Below are 21,253 nucleotides of genomic sequence, written 5' to 3'. Positions count from 1 at the left end.
TCAAGTAGCTGCCATCCCTGATTCAATTGTCTCTAAAGTTCTTTCATGCTCTACAATTCTGTCTTCCCATTAAATACTGACTCAAAATCGTTATTTCACTTTTCAAAGTGCATAATTATACCACAGGAGTATTTTAGCCAATGGAAGATACTGGTACACTGCAGAAGCATCATACTCTTCTATAGACAGCTCTGCAATACTCTTATTGAGTTATAGAATTTCATGGGGCATCACAAATTGCTTTGTAAACTTGAGGATGCATCACTGGCTATTGCTCTTGGTGGATAAACCACAAAGCCTGTGATTTATCTCAGTGGACACCATTAGCATTTCAATGTGGTAGGCCTTTCCCCACACTTAGAGGAAGATCATAACAAAATGTGGTCATTTCTGGCATTTTAAAAAGCAATTTCCGGCAGTTTGAATGCTCAAATATGTTATGAAATGGTTAAATAAAAGCAATATTTACAACTTCTATTAGTAGCTTCCATTATTTGAGCTACTATCAAATGAAAAACATGATCAATACTACATCACAAGAGAAGAAAAATCCACATATATGAATGAGTATATAATCCATTCATTGCTTTATGGATGCCCAGTTCTCTGGAGAGTGTTCCTGAGTGCAAGATGATGGCCCTGAGTGATGAGTTTTACATTTAGATGGCTGAGTGAGCTGAGAGACTTGTAATATCACAAGTAGTGGAGAGCTCCCTATTGGGTACGCATTGAAGGAAATTCCTGCACAGTGTTCATTACTGTAAGCACATGAATTATTTTGTGTACATGAAATGTCACAGAGCTCTCCATATTTCACAAGGGATAAGTCAAACATAAATGTACACTATAGTTTTTGTCCAAGAATATATACCTCACTGCTTATGAAAATGAACTACCCACAAAACCTGCTTTTCTATGTATCTACATATGCTGAAAATTACTGGAAATACTCTGTGATTTATATTACCAAACTCGTCCCCACCAAATATAACCTCATAATACACTTCTAGACCAAACAAATAAAGTAACAAAACAATGTAACATCCTGATTTGCAGACAACATAATTTTAAGAACTTGTTCTTACCTATAAAATAAGATAGGAGTATTGCCAGGAGCACCGAGACCCCTACGGCACACAGTGCAGTACATTTCCAGCTACAGTACTTTGAAGACTTCTTGAATTTAAAAGCACTTCTTGATAGGGTGTTTCTAGGTAGTGGCCGAGTCGGCGGCGAATAAACAGAGCCAGATGCCATTGTGTATCCTGGGGTTGCAGTACTGAACAGCGGCGTTGTCCCTGTTCCTGTTTTGAATAGGAAATGCCTGTGGAAAAGGAGAATATCATTAAAAGATACAAATATGTTACAATATATGAGACAGAGACAGCGACGCATTAGCTCTGTCTCTTTTGCTCTCTCTCTCCTTTTTTTTTTTTTAAAGAATTTATCCTATATAATCTAAAAAATTGAAAATTAAGGAAATGTTTTAACCAAAGAACCTAACTTACAAAAATGACTCCAATGAAAGAGACTGATTTTTAATGCATATAGCAGAATTTATACATAAAAATGATCACTGTTCCTTCAAGTAGACATCTTGAGAGACTATAAAGATTTTCTAATCATACTATTTCCTGAACAAAACCATTTCAGAATGTCCCTTGATAAATTACCCTAAGAGCAGTTTCACGGTTAGCAAAAGAAACCCAGTCTTGTTGCTTTATGGCTACATGGGCATTTACTACTCATGAGACTATACACTCATACAAACATGAGTATGCACGATCACGCTGATCTTCTGCAGACTGATTTATTTTCTGCATGTCCATAGAAACACTGGCATCCTGGCCTGCTTCTTTGCTCATGAGTACCATAACACCAAGTTTGGCTACAGGCAGCTGGTCAGTTCTTAAACGATGGAAACTATTTTATTGTTAACTTATGTCAAACATAATCAGGAGTGTGAACCTGCTGGGGGTAGGGAGAGGGAAGGAGTCACGGAACACCTTCTAACACCAAACCTAAATAAACGAGGGGTCAGTGAAGCAGATTTTGGATCAAATATAGAAACGTTCCCTAGCAACTGAGCCATAAAACAGGGAGCAAACTGCTTCTAAAAGTTGTATGCACTCCTCCTTGACAATGTTTAAGCAGAAATTGTGTGGTCACATGACAAGGGCACTGTAGAAGGAATTCTTCAGGAAAGATAACTAATTTTAAGATTCCTTTCAACACTGTGAGTCTCCAAATTTTAAAAAAGCACCATGTGTTTCATGGTTTACATTTACTATTATGCTGGTAACGTACAGTATCTTCAGTATGTGTCCCAACACTTATTATGATGTTCCTAACACATCTGATGAAGTCAACAGATGTGTTAAGACCCCTGTACTTTCATATTCCGAAGGTACAGGCATCTTTTTTTTTTTTTTTTTTTTTTAAAGATGGGGTCTCGCTATGTTGCCCAGGCTGGAGTACAGTGGCTATTCACAGATGCAATCCCACTACTCATCAGCATGGGGGTTTTGACCTGCTCCGCTTACGACCTAGGCCGGTTCACCCCTCCTTAGGCAACCTGGTGGTCCCCCGCTCCCAGGAGGTCACCAGATTGATGCCGAACTTAGTGCGGACACCCGATCGGCATAGCGCACTACAGCCCAGAACTCCTGGACTTAAGTGATCCTCCAGCCTCAGCCTCCCGAGTAGCTGTGACTACAGGCACGCGCCACCATGCCCAGCAGGGGTCTTTTAATACGGTACAGTCTTTATACAAGGTTATTTTAGATAATACATAGCTAAATGCTTTTAATTTTAATACTCATGTACTTATTTTATTGTATATTAGAAAAATACTGAATATATCAAACAAATTAAGAGGTTAACAGGACAGAACTGGGAAGGCAGACTGCCAAGGTTCAAATTCCACTCAACCACTTACTAGGTGTGGTCCTTGGACGAGTTACTGAAACTCAGTTTTGGTTTCTTAATCTATAAAATGGGGTTGCCAATGGTATCTACCTCACAGGTTATTATGAAACTTAAATGAGTTAATATTTAAAGTAAAGTGCTTGGAATGTACCAAGCATCATATCTGATTAGTAAAAAAGGATCACACTCATTATTTTATGTATATTATTGCTTAGAAAATGCTGAATAGGTATTTAAAAGTTATAAAGAATCAATCTCCAGAAAAGTATTAAGTGAAAAACAGTGAAGTTAGTCTACAGATATCATGAAAGTTGGCCTAATGGCCGGGCCTGATAGCTCACACCTGTAATCCCAGCACTTTGGGAAGCTGAGGCAGGTGAATCATGAGGTCAGGAGTTCAAGACTAGCCTGGCCAAGATGGTGAAACCCAGCCTCTACTAAAAGTACAAAAATTATCTGGGCATGGTGGCAGGCACCTGTAATCCCAGCTACTCTGGAGGCTGAGGCAGAGAATTGCTTGAATCCAGGAGGTAGAGGTTGCAGTGAGCTGAGATCGCGCCACTGCATTCCAGCCTGGGCGACAGAGCAAGACTCTGTTTAAAAAAAAAAAGAAAAAGGAAAAGAGAAAATAAAAGAAAGTTGGCCTAATACAGGTAGGTATAGAGGAAAGAATTCTGGATTAAAAATCAGATCTTGGTTTAAGTCCCTGGTCTATCATTTCCTAGTAAACTGGTCCTAGGAAGCCTCAGTTTTTTTTTTCTGGATCTATTAAAAAAAAAAAATGGGACTAAGGAGTTACTTGCTTTAATAGGGTTGCAAACCAGCTAATGTATCTAAAAAATGCGTTGTCAACCACAAAATTAGAACAGATGCAAATGATGAGTTGCCACTTGTAGAAATTTTACTAGCGACTGTATTATGAACCAATTTCCTCCTACTGAACTACTTTAAAAAACTAATTTGAAAGTTGATAGCCTGAATTAGGTGGTATGTTGGAGTAAGCATTAGTACCTCCTCCCATATTCATATTCAGCATGGTTACTAAGCGCTCTGAAACTACACTGTCTGAGTTCAAATCCAGACTTCACCTATAAACAGCTGCATGATGTTGGGTAAGTTACTCAAGTTTTGTGTCCCGGTTTTATCATCTGTAAAAAGGGGCATAATAACAGTTACCTACGCTTTATAGGCATTTTCCAAGGGTTAAATGAAGTAATAAAGTGTTTACGTTAGTATCTAGCACAAGGTAAGTGCTATTAGCTATTTATTATTTTGCTCAAAATCACATATCACAGTCTATATTCAAAAGACCAAAAAGTAAAATTTGAAGATTTTAAATGCCAATTCAAAATGTAACATCATCAAAACGAATGTGTACAAAATTAATTCCCTGGTTTACAAATTTGATACTGGTGATTCTACACATGGGCATATGGTCTGGATGAGAAGATGGACTATGTCATTTAGATCAGACATCAGCAAACTTTTGTTGTAAAGGACCATAGAGTAAATATTTGAGGCTTTTCCAGCGGTATCGTTGAACTCTGCCGTTACTTCGTGAAAGCAGCCATAGACTATGCATACATGTTTAACTCTGGCTCTGTTCCAATAATACTTTTTTGTAGACATTGACATTTTAACTTTATAGAATTTTCCCATGTCATGAAATCTTCTTTCCTTTTCATGTTGTCAATTATTTAAAGATGTGAAAACCATTCTTTGCTCAGAAGTAAGTACAAACACAAGTTAACAGGGCTGAATCTGGCCTGTGAGTCATGTTGGCCCTGAACTAGATTCTCACTGTTTTCAGGATTATATATGAAGAGTGAGCAGGAGGCTCAGCAGCCCATAGAAGCAGACTATTCCCTCAACACCACTCGAGAGGATTTAAAAAACAGCCCAAAGGATGCAAAAGTATGCCCCCTAGAGAAGGTTGGACAGATCCATGTAATTGGACAGAGATCCTATTATTATCTTCCTGGAAATTCCACCCAAAAAAGTCCTGGCAAACCCTGGAGTATGCATTTCACAGGGCCAAATGATCATCTTTGCCAAGTATGGGAGAAGAACTGACATTTCCTATGACTGTGGGACAATTTGCTTACTTTACTGAAGTGGCCCTCAACCTTTTTGGCACCAGAGACCAGTTTTGTGGAAGACAATATTTTCCTGGACCAGGAATAGGGTGGTTTTGGGGTGAAACTGTGCAACCTCAGATCATCAAGCATTAGATTCTTGTAAGGATTGCACAACCTAGATCCCTTGCATGCACGGTTCACAGTAAGTTTGCACTCCTATGAGAATCTAAAGCCACCACTGATGTGACAAGAGGCAGAGCTCAGGCAGTAATGCTCCTTCGCCCCACTGCCACTCACCTCCTGCTGTGTGGCTCAGTTCCCAACAGACCAAGGATCCGTACTGGTCCACGGCCCAGTGATTAGGGACCCCTGCTACAAGTGTGGGCTTTGGCATCAGCTCAGTTTTGGATGACTCCTCCTGGTATCACTGATGGACCTGTGCTAGATCGTCCATTCTGTCGGCTTCATTAACAACAACAATGATAACTGCCATTTCCTGAGTACTTACTGTATTGTTATTTCATGACAATTTTCACCATGATGCAGTGAAGGATCCAACGACTCTTTGTGTTTTCGGCCTTCATCCTCCAAGTCTCAGCTCAGATGTTGCTACCTGACGACCCAATCCAAAGCTCTGTTCCCTCTACTCTCCATAATAGTACCATGTTTTCTTCAAAGTGCTTTCTACAACCAGTTAATTATTTGTGTGGTGAATCAAGTTTCTGAAGTGCTACTGAAAGTATGTTTTTTCCTTCTTGACTTTTTCCTCTTTCTGTGTTTGCTCTGCCTCAAACCTCTCATTCTAGTTTTATTTCATGGCCTCCAGGAGAAATGAAATAAGATGGAAGAAGAAATAGTCTGCGTCTCTTACTGGTTTTCTAAAGCCCAGTCTGCTGAGTAAAAGAGAGGAGACTGGGGTATAACTAGCATGCTGGGGAGAAAAGTCATGTGAGGAAAGAAAGGGCTTCCCTCCAGATGGGGAGAGTGTCCAGGCTGGGAGCAGGTGGAGAACCTGAGGGGACCCAGTGATAGCAGAGGAGGACCAGGGCCCAGGGAGAGAAGCTTGCCTTCTGCTGCGTGGGTGGCGTCCTGGGGAAGTGGCAAGACTCCAGGGAAGTCTGGGGCGCTTTCTACTGCCTCCATGCTATGCTTGAGGGGACAGAAGCAGCAGAGAGAGCTACCTGGCAAAGCTGTGTGTACAGAAACATGCGACACTCAGGTAGCGACAGGTATGCAGGTCCATGGCCAATGATGGAGGCCCTTACCTTAGTCTCTGGTCCCAGGAAAACCCTCTGGGAGAAAGTAGAAATGGTGAGGCTTTGGGATATACCCAAAATAGTCAGAAAGAAACCAAATTTAGAAAATAAATATTCCCCTTAGACTACAAAAATATTTCATTTTATTAAAGGCTAGCAAGCAAGAAAGAGAAGAATGGCTGAAGATGTACTGTCTCAGGGACGAAGGCTCCCTGCATGAGACCTGGAGAAGCAGAGACTACACGGTATATCCAAAGGCCTGAGAGCAGAGGAAACCCTTGCCTTACTTCTCAGACAGAGAACAGAGGAGATAGCCGGATCTCCAAGAGAAATAAACGCATGAAGCATCCAGGTGATGCAGTCAGGGAGCCTCACCGGGACTCCTGTGCCTGAGCATAATTTCTAAGAAGTATAATTTCTAAGTGCAAGAGTAGCACAGAGATGGCAGAGTGTGCCACTGGGCAAGCAGGGGCCTCACCGACAGGAACAAAGGTGACCCCGCAATATCATGAGGATTAGGAATAGACAAACAGCAAGAAAACCCGATGTCTTAGTAGAGAAGAGTCTAACACCAGAAGCTCCCTGCTGTGCTCAGAGCATCACAGAAGAGCTGGGGTAGGGGAGGGAGGGGCCCAAACTGCCTGAAGATTCTAGGAATGAGACTTAAAACATAAATATTTGTAAATGTTGTATTTCTAACATACTATACTGATGGACTATGAATGATACACTCACTGCACAAATCTATCATTTGTCTTCTCCCATTAGAATGTAAACTCTATGGCCTGGCGTAGCACTTTGGGAGGCCGAGGCAGGCAGATCATGAAGTCAGGAGTTTGAGACCAGCCTGGCCAACATGGTGAAACCTGTCTCTACTAAAAATACAAAAAATTAGCCAGGCATGGAGGTATGAGCCTATTATCCCTACTACTCTGGAGGCTGAGGCAGGAGAAGTGCTTGAACCCAGGAGGCAGAGGCTGTGGTGGGAGATCACGCTGCTGTACTCCAGTCTGGGTGACGGAGAAAGACTCCATCTCGAGAAAAAAAAAAAAAAAAAAAAAACAAAAAAAACAAACAGAATGTAAACTCTATGAAGTCCTATTCACCTTTGTATTAACAAGACTTAAAAAGTTCTTGGCATACTACAGGTATACAATAAATATGTGTAAAATAAGTAAAATCGTGAGTATTATGAGATAAGGAAAAGTGAGACTCAAAAAGTACCTTGGCCAAGAAGCCACAGCTAATAAAAGAAGGAAATCATAAAATATATAAAATAGAAATAAATAAGGTTGGAAATCATAAAAACCAAAATGTATGCCTGGAATATGTGTTTTAGCTTTATTCAAAGTACTCTGTTTCTCCATGGGAGACAGGATTTGAATTTGGGCCCATGGGACTCTGAAGATTATTCAACACTAAAAACACGTGAATATCTACTATGTGAGTGACAATAAATTTGACAAGATATACTGACTTCAAATCAGATATCTCTGTTTACATTTCCCAAATTTGAGACATCAATAGACCATGAGATCATCAATCTTGGCAATGGCTTGAGTTGCTATGAAATTCTTCTTTCTTTTTTTTGAGACGGAGTTTCGCTCTTGTTGTCCAGGCTGGAGTGCAACGGCGTGATTTTGGCTCACTGCAACCTCCGCCTCCTGGGTTCAAGCAATTCTCCAACCTCAGCCTCCCAAGTAACTGGGATTACAGGCATGTGCCACCACATCCAGCTGATTTTTGTATTTTTAGTAGAGACGGGGATTCACTATGCTGGCCAGGCTGGTCTCGAACTCCTGACTTAGGTGATCTGCCTGCCTCAGACTCCCAAAGTGCTAGGATTATAGGCGTGAGCCACCACATCTGTCCAAAATTATTATTTTTCTTAAAGGAAAATGTAACTTTGAGATATTGTTCAAAACAAAGATATCATATTCTAAAATTACATCTTTGTGATTGTATATTTTTTGTTCTAAAATTACTCCAGCTGCTCAGGCTGGAGCACGGTGGTGCGAAGACAGCTCACTGCAGTCTCGACCTCCCAGCACCAAGTAATCCTCCTACCTAGGTCTCCTGAGTACCTTGGACTACAGCATATGCACCACCACATCTGGCTAATATTTTAATTTCTTTGTAGAGATGGGGATCTCCCTTTGTTGTCCAGGCTGATCTCAATCTCCCAGCCTCCAGCAATCTTCTTGCCTTGGCCTCCCAAAGTTCTGGTATTACAGACATGAGCCACCATGCCTGGTCAGCCACTAACTTTAAATCTCAGAAGTACCCCTCCTCTGTACTCCCATTAGTCACAGAGGAGAGGTACTTTTCAGAGTTAAATCTGATTGTGTATGTCGGATTGGGGCCTTGGTGATGTATGTACATAATAAATACAGAAATGTTATAAAACATGGGAAGAGAAGCCAAATCACCTTTGCACTATATTTTAAAACAATGAGGCAGGAGGATTGCTTGAGCCGAGGAGTTTGAGACCAGCCTGGGCAATACAGTGAGATCTTAGCTCTACTAATTTTTTTTTTTTTTTTTTTTTACAAATTAGCCTAAGATGGTGCCATGCACCTGTTGCCCCAGCTACTCAGGAGGCTGAGGCAGGAGGAATGCTTAACCCCAGAAGTTTGAGGCCGCGGTGAGCTGGGCAACACGGCAAGTCCCCGTTTCAAAGATCAATCAATCAATCAAAAAATAAAATCACTGGTCTTCAATATTTTCAGATTACAGTCTAGTATATAAGTAAAGAATTAGAAAAGATTGTTTAAATTGATTATTCTGAAACTACTTACAAACAAACAGTGTCATGTGCAGACTGATTCTTTCAGGTAAAATCAGGCCTCAAAATAGATATGTGAATATATACATGTAAAAATCTCTTACACATTACTATGGTCTATGTCAGCATATTTTCTATAGCAGAGGAATATGTGGTTTTGGATTTGGAGAACTCTGTTAGTTTTGGGGTTCAGAAAGGATACCTTCTTTTCAAGGGCAACAATGGCTCTTTCATTGCATTATATCAAACACTGCCAAAGTGTATATTGTGATTAACGGATCTTTAAGCCCAGGACTTCTTTTTACCCGTTCTCAAGGTCCAACACAACGGTTACTTTATGTTTAGAACTCTACAAATATTTAACGAAGGAACAGAATACTGAAATTCAGCTATACGAAGAGTACACAGTGAATTTCCGCACGAGAAAATTAACATCAACTAATTCTCTATAAAGCACACATTTTTGTGTGTCATTAGTGTCTTCCCATCCCGTGACTCTGCCAAGTCATACAGCTTTGGGAATATGCTTCTCACATATAAAAAATTCTGCAAAAATTACTATCAAAAACATATGGTTTTGACCTGGCATCCACATGAGGCTTGTAGAATAAAGGCAGAAATTTTCTTTACTTCTCAGACCATATTTGGGAATGAAAAAAAAGTGAACCTGTGAGAATATTCCCTGTTGTATTCGGCAATAAAGTAGCAGCGGCAGCGGCTGCTTTTTAACACAGAGCACACCTTTTGTTCTGATGTTTCTAATGATGCCCTGCACGGAGCCTGCCTCCAGTTCCTCAGCTATTTGTGCCACTGTTTTCACTCTGATGATGAGCTAGAGAGACACACTTGAAGAGAGACTGTCAGAGACTGAGATGAGGAAAATCAATTTCAAAGCCCAAAAGACGGCTGGTGCAGAAGGTCACTGAACACTAACAGTTGCTCTGTGGCTCTGGAATCTTCAGGGGGATTCTATTTAACAACAACAACAAGAAGGCAAGGGTGAAACTGTATTGCATCATCAACTTGTAATGCTATGGAGGAGCTAACACATAAATGGGAAGGATGACTCTATGTTGAGCACGATTAATAGTTGTTCTTATGTCTTTCTTAAGTTGAAAGATTCGTTTCATTGTTGATCTGGGTTCAGGGTAACCTTTTCATGTTAGTGTCTACCTCATATCTAGCTTCTATTTTTAACCCATTCCACGATGTATACCTCTATGGGTCATAGTGCAAATTTAAAATTAGTAAAGACATGGACTAACTTTCTTCATCTTTTTTGCTGTACCCATCCCTGCCTTCTAGGTCACTGTTTAGTAACTCTGTCCTCTAAGTCTCTCTACCTCCCGGACTTTGGGTAATTTGTAATTACTCTTCTTTCCTGCTCCCTAACCCCCACCCCCGTGGTCCACCTGTCAGGGAATCCTGCAGTCTTTCCTTTATAGCCTTTCTTTCTTTTTCTTTTTTCTTTTTTGCTGAGCAGAGAAGTTCTGTGTTCTTATGCCTCAACTTCTTTTAATCTGCTTAGCAGAGGCAAAGAAGAGGCAAAAATAACATTTCATTTCAAATTTTCTTTTACCTTCAAATGAAACATCATGTTTTAAATTCTGGACCTGCACAGTATACCAAATCACCTCTCTCTGTCCAGTCAAAACTTCTGCCTCCAATCTCAGGCCACTTGCAATGGGGTCTTATAATCTGTTTTGCTCTCTCTCTTTTTTTTTTTAACCCCATCTCTTGGCAGGCATGCTTTGTTCCTTAGTAGCTATTCACTTTTGATTGATTTTTGTCTTTCAAAATAATAACTGTAAAAGTTACCATCATAAGATGTTTAGTGGCAAGATAATCACATTATCAAGAAAATTTAAATGTGCTTTTCTATATCAGATGTAATATTAACATATCAAAGCTCATTTTAGAAGACGCTAACAAAATTAAGTCGTAATACATAATTAAATTGTAAGCTTATAGGGGTCACTAGGAAAAAATGTGTTAATACTAGTTTTTTGTTCAGGGGATTAATATAATCATTTTTTCTCTAATATCAAGAATACTGTTTAATATTTTGGAAATTATAGGGACCCAACTGAAAAGCATCCCTGGAAAATGTGTTACAGCATTATTCAAAGTGGTTTGAGTCATTTCCTCAATGGGAGATTAGAACAGAAAATAAAAATTAAAAAGAAAGTGTGTAACTATTGAATGAAATAAATTCTGATTAACTTCATAAGTGGTTATCTTCATAGAAAATAGTATGTTTTCTTCTATATTCTTTCTTGGGCAAAGAGAGTCATTTGCATTAAACTAAATATGACCTGATTAAATGTCTTGATGTCCTGCTTTCTACTGACATATGTAGGTAAATCAATACAAAGTAATCTAGAATATGAATTGCTTTCTTCAAATTGGATGTTTTGATTTCAAAGACAATATGTCAATAAGAAAGACTATGTTTGGCCAAATTTACCACCTTTTCAGTATCCAAAGTTCTCACTTTAGAGCTGAGGAAATTTTAAGGTATAGGTTCCTCTTCCTTCTGGCAAAATATAACTTTCTGGATTTAAGAGGCTTATTAAAGGGCTCACAAGATTTCTTCAACATCAAACGACTTTTCCAAAATGACATTTTCAGATCTAAAGCAAATGAATCCCACACTTGTGGATTAAATTTACCTGGAAATACATGAGGGCTAAAATTAACTACTGAGTTCAAAATAGTTTTAGTCACTTGATGACACCAAGAGAATGGACTGTTTGCCTAGAGTTCATTTTAAGATACGATGCTTTAAAAGTACTGTTAAAATAGATAACACTTGTGATTGTGTGTTACCTTCCATATTGCCTATTACCACTCATTTAATCGCTTGTGGTCTCTAAGTGGGCATTTATTTATTAAAAACCACAGAAAGTAAGCCAGCCCAAAATATCTGTTAGTGTGTATTTGAAACAAATCATGTATCTAAAAGGTGATATTAGCTATTACCCATGCATTTTGAATGCTTAAAACCTGTTTTTATGATAATCTGGGATTTTCACTACCAAATTCTGAAGTTTAAGTTCTAAAGCCAACTGGATTATCTGTTAAATGTATATTTAGCAATGTGTTCAAAACTAATTAAAAGGCTGAAAAAATAGTTTATTTAAACAATGTGCTTTAGAGAATGATGAAAGGAAGAGGAGATTTCTGGCAGCTATTAAACAGAAACTACAGAAAGCAAGCCCTTACAGAAAATTACTCATTCTTATTCAAGGTTGGGTTCCTGTTTGTTTTCCTTACATTCTGGCAACTGATTGTTAATAGACGTCCAGGGATATCTAGCACAATTACTCACTCTGCTCAAATGCCTATTTGGAAATTCTCCATCAGCCGAGGTTGCTGGCCCTCAGAAGCTCTGTATGATTCCTGAACTAAAAGACTGCAGAAGCTGCTGGGAATTTTCCGGGAGAAGCCCACCCACACGAGCATCTGCAGAAGCTTGCAAAAGGTATTCTGCAGTTACGTATCTTTTACATGAAAACAGTTCTACCAGACTGATATGGAAGCGCAGGTATTGGTAGCGCTTGTGAAGTACTGTGGTAAAGGGTTAGAACACCGTGAGCAGAGATGCAACTAAGAGACCATTCCATACATTAAAGCGGTGGGTTTCAAACTCTAGCTTACATCACAGTAACCTGGGGGGCTTGTTAAAACAGTAGGTCTGGAGTGAAACCTCAGCAACTGATGGTGCTGCTCCAGGAGCCACACTACGAGAACCACTGCAGTAAGGTATTAGCATATTAGTTTCTTAGCTTAAGTTTAACTTTAATTCTTTCATCAAGGTTGTATAATGAATCAGAAAATCAAGACTCCTGCTTAGAAGGTCACTGCTGGTAGCTTACTTCGAGTCATCAATTTAGAACAAATAAATTATACAAGGCTCAATCCACTGGATCTCAGAGTCAAACGGCTTAAACATTTGTCATTGCTTTATGTCATCTCACTCTTTTTTACTTTCAACATTCCCCTTTTTTTTAATCTTCCCTTTGAATTTCACCTGTTAGTTAGGTTTTCCCTAATCAGTTCCCTTATCCTTTCTAATGTCATTGCTGCTTCTAAGTATCTACCATGTTTATTGGCCTTTACTTCATCTCCAAATGAGATACCAGCATCTATTTCCTATTGCATCTTCTTTATGTTCTATAGTATACATTTCCATTTGCTTTAAAAGCACTCATCAGCATTCATCTTATTTCACAAGTACCTTGGTTAAGGGGTTCTCTTTCCTTTTCTCTTGGAACTCAACACTTGGATTTCTGAGCCACATATAACTCTAGCTGATAATTTACCTTGGACATTTACAACTTCCCAAATGTTTCACTGATTTCTTCATAAAGAGAGTATTATTTCTCTACTAACCTTGCTTGCTGGGGCGGTTTTCATAAATTCTTTTTTGCTCTAAAAACCTTGTTTCAATTTATTACCTGTATCAAAATTTCTACTAAAAAAAGAGCTACTTCTAATCATTCTCTTTACCTACTACCAGAGATTCTTCTGAAAAACTCAATTCTAAATGTAATGTGTAAACACACACACACACACACATACACACACACACACACACAAATATAATCTCTTTTCACGTTACATATCTGCTATCTTGAGAAGAAAAAGAAATACATATTTTTTTTTTTCTGCGAAACATGCCTTTTCCCTAACTCTTCTTTTTTGAAATTGCTGAGGACAAATTAGTGACAATTAAGATGACACTCCCAGTGCTGGCTGCAGTGTACGCTCTGACATACTCTCAATGAAGGCTGCAGCAAGGGGAGATTCAGATCTACGAAACAACATGAAGAAACTGAATTCTTACTGAGGTTCTGAGGGAGCAAAAAAACCAGTGCAACTGAAAAAATACTCCACATCGAATTCTTATTGTTATAAAGAGAAAGTGTCTTCTTTCAACCTTTAGAAGTAATTTTAAAACATGCTTTGGAGAGTGTGTGCAGGAGAACTTAAAGAGTAATTAACTGGTATAAAGAAAGTAAAAAGTATTAGGAGGATTAGTTTTTCAATTAACTTTTTCCGTGACCACTGGCAGTAGCATTATACTTTACAAAAAAGCTATAACTAAGAAAAAAAATGAGCAAATGGGATCCGAAAAATAAAAAGCCTTCTTTCAAGGCTTGATTAAAAAGATGACACACCTAAGAAATAATAACAAAACATATGCAGTTGGTAATAAACTAAAATCCATTATTTTTCTTTGTATTGTTACCATTGGATTTCTGCTAATTTTTAAAAAGGATGGTCTAGGAAAGACACATGAGTGCATGTGTGTGTGTAAATTTTCTAAAAATTGGTCTTTTTTCAAAATGGATTTTTTTTTCTTATATGAAGGTATTAATGCCTTTATATTAGAAAATATAGATAATATATGTTATACACATTATATATTACCTATATTATTAATAAAGATAATATACAATAATAAAGATAATAACACCTTTATATTATTAGATACTTTATATTAAATACTATAAATTTAATGATAAATGTTTTATAGGAAATAATATACTATGAATACTATGCAATTATAAAAATAAAATATTTTAGATTCCTACCAAAGTGCCTCTTCTATCATTACCAAAAATTAATTCTGGTATTCAAAAATGAACACTTTAATTAAGAAAATAAGCAATCAACATTACAACATAAACCATGTATTTGGTTGTGAAAACAAAAGAACAAATACGCATTGATTCTAGCTGTGGCACAGTGAGTTAGTGAGGCTGATAAACTACCTCTTCATGCTGATAGCATGTTGTGGTCTCAAATCTATTACACTTTTGAATTGATGTGCTATTATCTTTGGAAAACTTTCACACGAGGAGGTGATCCCTGCAAGACAAATGTCTTAAATGCAAAGCTTATAAACAATATACATTTCACTGCTGCTACCTGAATTAATATGAGCTATTAGTAATTGCACAAAATATGCTTTCAGACAAAAACTGGCTTTACTATTTGACATAAAAAAGTGCAGTATGAATATATTAGTAATTACACATTTTAGCAATTACCTTTGTATCCATTTATAATTATAATGAATATGACAACATGTTCATGGTAAGTATAGCATTATGTGTGTTAACCAAGCTCTAAAAATTGGGAGCTAAAATTCTAGAGAGTGTTAAGAAGATTGGGAGAAATATATTTTTGTGCGTTCTTTACTATCTTTCACACTTACTCTCATAGTCTTAAGTAAATGGGGCAGTTAACATAAAATTTAAGTATAACCACAGCTATATAAAATGTACAGGGCTACAATATGAAGCAAAATATTTCTATTATGATTTATTTTAACCTTAGACATGTCTACAACCAAGTACTAAATCATGTTATAGGTTTTGTTTGGGAATGTTAAGAACTGAACAACAGGACTAAATATACGAAATTTTTTTTTAGCCATTATTGAGACTAAAATAGCTTAACAGTCTTTGTTTACGTTTTGGTTACTTTAATGAAATATCCATAGCATCAAGTGTACGAATCTGTATTATATTCTTACATGTTTTAATATATCAATTATACCTATTGTTGGCAGTTATTAGATACTAAATATATTAAAATTAAGATGGAAATGAAAAAGACCATGTTAAAATTCCTATATGCTATTTGGGTAAGACTTCAGCTATTTAATTATTGATTCAATTAATTATTGATGGCCATCTACACTTAAAATTTTTCTCTAAAGGTCTTTCTATAAATATGAGAAACGAAGTGTAAGCTAGATAAGAGAAGAATTTCGGGTGCAGATGTCAGTTTATGAAGAATAATTCAGGTGCAGATGTAAGTTTATGAAGAATAAAAGAATTTCCGGTGGTAAGAGTTGTTAAAGGCATTCTAGTAAGTCACTAATCTGATGTGTATGTGACAGTGAACAAGAAATGGATGACAAAACAAAACAAGACAGAAAACAATCAGTTCAAAGAGAGAAAGGGCTTCAAATTTTTTACATCTATTTACCATGTGCCAAGAAAATATGATCAAACTTTAACTTCACAAAATTCCCACTGTGTGTGGTGTGTGTGTGTGTGTGTGTGTGTCTGTCTGCATGTGTGTATTATAAAAATCTGCTTTTGAAGAAGAGGAAACTGATACTTACTGAATTTGTCAAAGGTCAGAAGGGGCAGGCAAAGCCAGGTCTTTCTGGCCCCCAAATTTATGCAGTCTCTATATCAGGTATGTGTCTTAACTCACATGCAAAACAAATTGGTGAGATAAGAAGGTATTCAAACCTCTATTTAATTACATATCAAACTTGCATTTATCTCCTGTCGAAAAATAAGAAAGATATTCAGCTTTTATAATATTTTATGCATAGAAGATAGCGAAACCTACACTACTCTGTCTGTTGGAAGGGTCTTTAATACCTGAGGATCCTGAGAGAAGAAGAGGAGTTGACAGGGATGCTGCCACCTTTTACTTTCTGCTAAAACTCGTGTGTGTTTAAGTAAATACAATATTCTGCACAATGTTTTGGGATGAGTTGTGGTGTGATCTCGATTTTTTTTTTTTTTTGAGACCAAGTCTCACTCTGTTGCCCACGCTGGAGTGCAGTGGGGTGCTCCTGACTCACTGCAACCTCTGCCTCCCAGGTTCAAGTGATTCCCTGTCTCAGCCTCCTGAGTAGCTGGGATTACAGATGTCTGTCACCACGCGTGGCTAATTTTTTGTATTTTTAGTAGAGATGGGGTTTCAACGTGTTGGCCAGGCTGGTCTCGAACTCCTGACCTCAGGTGATCTGCCCACCTTGGCCTCCCAAAATGCTGGGAATACAGGCATGAGCCACTGTGCCTGGTCTGAAAATCTTTTTTAACCACATAAAGGTTAACAAGATATCTCACAGCAAAGTACCCAAAGCATTATAAACATTAAAAATAAATTAAATATACAAAAAAGGAGAAGAGTTCAATTTTGCTGACCTGTCTATGATGACAAGTGGCTGTCAGAAGAAGTATCTTACCAAGAATATATTTTTGAAACAAATTAATCATCTGTCTCTCCAAGTAGAGGAAGTATTCAAGAATGATAAAGACAGTACAGCTTCTCTAAAGAAAATTCTTAGTTCTGAGAGAATAGTATTAAAATTTCCATTTGGAAATAGTCCCATCAATACATGACTTTGCTGTAAAATAAATGTATGCCATCTATAGCAATGTTTTATTTTCTAAACTGCTTAAAAGTCTGCTAACTCATACTTTACTGGGTTTTGTTCTTGTTTACTTAAAATGTGAAGATGTAATAGCTATTGATTAGTTTGCCAGACGATCAGAATAGACATCAGAAAAATTAGCCAAATTTCAACACAAATGTTTATATAATTGTTAGGACTGAAAAGTATTTATGGTATGATTAATATTGAATGAATAAAGTTCACATATTTAACTGTAAATTTATATGTAATAATTAAATACATCATTAAATGAACAATAATTAAGTGGAAATAAAATTCTGTACAATTGTTCATTTTAGTTCATCCTTTCGATTTTTAATCTGTGTATCATAAGGGCACAAGATTAGTCTATTGCTACATGTGCCTAATTTAAAATTTAATAAATACACATATTTGGGGGTTGAGGTTTTGTTTTTTCCCTGTCAGATGCAATAAAGAAAATTTTCGAGACCGTTTCTAGAAGAAGAGGTAATGAACTTATATTTGGAGACCTATCACCTAGTTGAGTATTGTCACTAACTAGTCATGTGACCTCAGGCCAATTACTAAATCTCAATGGGCCTTAAAAAGAAGATAAGGTGAGATGTGATGGCTCACACCTGTAATCACAACAATTTGGGAGGCTGAAATGAAAAGGTCACATGAGCCTAGGAGTTTCAAACCAGCCTGTTCAACATAATGAGAGACCCTGTCTCTACAAAAAAATAAAAAATTAGCTGGGCATAGTGGCATGTGCCTATGGTCTCAGCTACTTGGGAGGCTGAGGTGGGAGGATTGCTTGAACCCAGGAGATCAAGGCTGTAGTGAGAGCTGTGGTCATACACTGCATTCCAGCCTGAGAAACAGAGTAACACCCTACCTGAAAAACAAAAACAAAAACCAAAAAAACAAAAAGCAAGATTAGTTTGGCATGGTAGCACATACGTATAATCTCAGCTCTTTGGGAGAAAAAAATAGAGGGTCTCACTTTGTTGCCCAGGCTGGAGGGCAGTGGTGCAATCACAGCTCACTGCAGCCTGGAACTCCTGGGCTCATGTGATCCTCCTGCCTCAGCCTCCCAAATAGGTGGGACTATAGGCACCTGCTACCAAACCTGGCTAAGTTTTCTTTCTTTTTCCAAAGGGGGGTCTTGCTATGTTGCCCAGGGTGACCTTGAACTCCTGGCCTTAAGTGATTCTCCTGCCTCAGCCTCCCAAAGTGCTAGGATTACAGGCATGAGCCATCACACCTGATCAGATTAGAAAATCTTTAAGATTTTCAAATTTGTTCTGGAATACAGTCTATCTTTCTCAAAAGTAGGCATAACATCTACAGGTCCTTTGTAACAAACTTGAGTTTTTCATACTGGTACACTTTAAGACTAACAAATATCTCCTGAATAAATGAATGACTGCATTCAGCATTTATTTTGTGAATTATTACTAACTCACCACTATCTCAGATAATTTCTTTCCAGTATTATCCCTGTTACATATTATCATAGTTATTTGTTTTTTTTTTCTAAAACAAATTTTCCTTTTAAAAATTTACTTCCTAGTTTATCTCTGTTAGGAAGTCAACTAAATTGAGAATTTAGTGATTATTCTATCAAAAAATCTGCAAAGGTAAAAAGCTACCTAATTGTCACAAAAATTAATTAACATGTTAAGTTCTTGGTAGCTGTCATTGCCTTTCATCAAGTCTATTTCCTTGGTAGATGTCATTTACCTTTGTAGTTATGAAATGAATTATTTTTCCTTTAAACATGTAGCATAAGAAAGGAATAAAAAGTGAAGGAACTGAAGCATTAGGTACTTTACATGACATTTTAATGTCTCCTTATAAAGTCTTTGTGAAGCATTGCAATCCCATTTTATGGAAACACAAGATAAGAATGTATAATTACCCTGCCCAAGGTTACACAGCTAGCAGGATGTTGAGATTTTAATCCAGATCCGCCTGTCCCCAAACCTGCGCTTCTTCCCATACACCATGACCAGAAGGTAGCAATATTATATTACAGTGAGATGTAACTGGAACAATTTCTGGTAGCAGTATTTCAAGTGGTTCAGAATATGAGGTGAGATGCTAAGAAAGCTTAAGGAAGGTTACGGCAGAATCAGAGGGGCTATCAAATAGAATCTATTAAGCTTAGTTGGTTAACTGCATGTCCAAGAATTTTATCTTATGGTATAAGAAGAAAGCGTTCTGAGACTGGTGTAATAGAAAACAGACTTTATTTGAGGTTTGAAATTAGTGGAGAAAAAAGAATAGGCAAAAGCCTGTCAAGGAAAGAATAAAGGAATGCAGAAAAAGATATGCAATTATCTTTGACAGGGTGTATATTAATTGGTGATGAAACCAGAGAATGAAATTCCAGAGGAAAACACGGTTTTAAAATTAAGGCTGGGCGTGGTGGCTCATGCCGGTAATACCAGCACTTTGGGAGGCCGAGGTGGGCAGACTGTACAGCAGACCAGTCTCTACAAAATTTTTTTAAAAACTAAAATAAATTACCCTGTGCACGTTTCCTTGGTGGAGTTGGCCTCTGCAGGCTCCTCTGCAAATGGCTCCTGGTCTAGCGTCTCAGGCCCCATCCCAAGAGTTGCCACTGAGGTCCCACCAGCCTGTAAACAAGAGCACGAGCCATCCCCTCCAGTTCCTCCAGCCTCTTCCTTGGGGCCACCCATGGCTACTACCTGCACCACTGGGTTCCACTTCCAGCAGTAGCTCCTGCAGCAGCACCCAGTGCTGCAGGGAAGCCATCCCTGAGCCCCTGGCTGACCTGGGTCAGTGGTGGGTGAGCTTCCTTCATGACCACGGTATTTTTATGGTCCACAGAGCACCTGGAGCCTCCTAGGTCCCCTGCAGCAGGACCGCCTGTGGCCTGGCCTGGGACATCCCTGGAGGCAGGCTGATGGCTTGTCCAGCAAAGCCAGTGCTGGGTCCCAGCCCTGACCTGAGCGGTCATGCCCAGGCTAGGGCCTGCAGAGGCGCTAGGGGGCCAGAGACCCTCCCTCAGACCCTGTAGACCAGGGGGCCGCAGCAAGCGGTCAGGCAGGGTGCTCTTTCACATCAACACGGCCAACACCAAAAAGGAAACAGCCTTCCTCACTGTCCCAGGGCACGCGAGCTCTCCTGACACCTGCAACTTGTCACCTTGTGCCATTTGGAAAATAAACTCCAAGCAGTCGGTAGACAAATAAATAAATGATTAAAAAATTAAGAAATTATCTGGGTGCCGTGCCACACCTGTAGTCCATGCTACTCAGGAGGCTGAGGCAGAAGGATGGCTTGAACCTGGGATGGCAGGTCAAGACTGCTGGGAGCCATGATTGCACCAATGCACTCCAGCCTGAGTGACAGGGCAAAGCCTTGTCTCAAAAAAATATCAATCAATCAATAAAATATTTTTAAAAATTGAATACAAATTGATTCCAGGAAAAAATAAAATCAGGTAGCAATAATGTCAAGTACATATAAAACATATATGCATACATTATGTACAAATACATACACACACACCAAGTAAAGTGGACTAAAGGTACTTTCACAGACAATACTAGTGAACGGTCAGAGGATTTTTAAAAAGCCTCACAACACTGTTGCTGAAGAGGAAGAGTACTGCTTGAGAATGATAGGTCATTTTCAGATGAAGATAATGGCTAAATCACAATCACCGACCAGGACCAGAGTAAAGGCACTGATTATCTTTTACACTGTTCATGTTCAAAAAATGTGACTCGAAACGTGTTAGAAGTAATTAAGAATTCCTTTCCATAGGTAGCATGAAAATTAACATGATCATGCGTGAATATTTTATATAGATGATGGCTACCTAAAACCAAACATTATCAGAATATATAGTATTTGCAATTTATTGAAATTATGCTTTCAGTATCACTTAAGGCCTACAGCAAATGATTAAGGCATACTTTCTTGGTGTCTTAATTGCTATTAAAAAGAAACTGGCTCACTCCAATTAAACAAAATAACACTCCCACTCTATTGT

The 21,253-nt window shown here is 38.2% G+C and overlaps 1 protein-coding gene across 11 annotated transcripts in view; it reads right to left on the bottom strand.

Moving 5' to 3' along the window:
- Nucleotides 1-21,253, bottom strand: part of TENM3 (teneurin transmembrane protein 3) — a 470,445-nt gene that overhangs the window by 163,864 nt on the left and 285,328 nt on the right. For all 11 annotated transcript variants that reach the window (XM_017549242.2, XM_017549257.2, XM_017549269.2 and 8 more), the window contains one exon: nt 1,086-1,324. In XM_017549242.2, the coding sequence (XP_017404731.1) occupies nt 1,086-1,324 (239 nt within the window). The remainder of the gene's footprint in view (nt 1-1,085; nt 1,325-21,253) is intronic.

The sequence above is a fragment of the Cebus imitator genome, unplaced genomic scaffold (assembly GCF_001604975.1).
Source record: "Cebus imitator isolate Cc_AM_T3 unplaced genomic scaffold, Cebus_imitator-1.0 Scaffold11, whole genome shotgun sequence".
Classification (NCBI taxonomy): domain Eukaryota; kingdom Metazoa; phylum Chordata; class Mammalia; order Primates; family Cebidae; genus Cebus; species Cebus imitator.
This window is presented reverse-complemented; position numbering and strand designations above follow the sequence as displayed.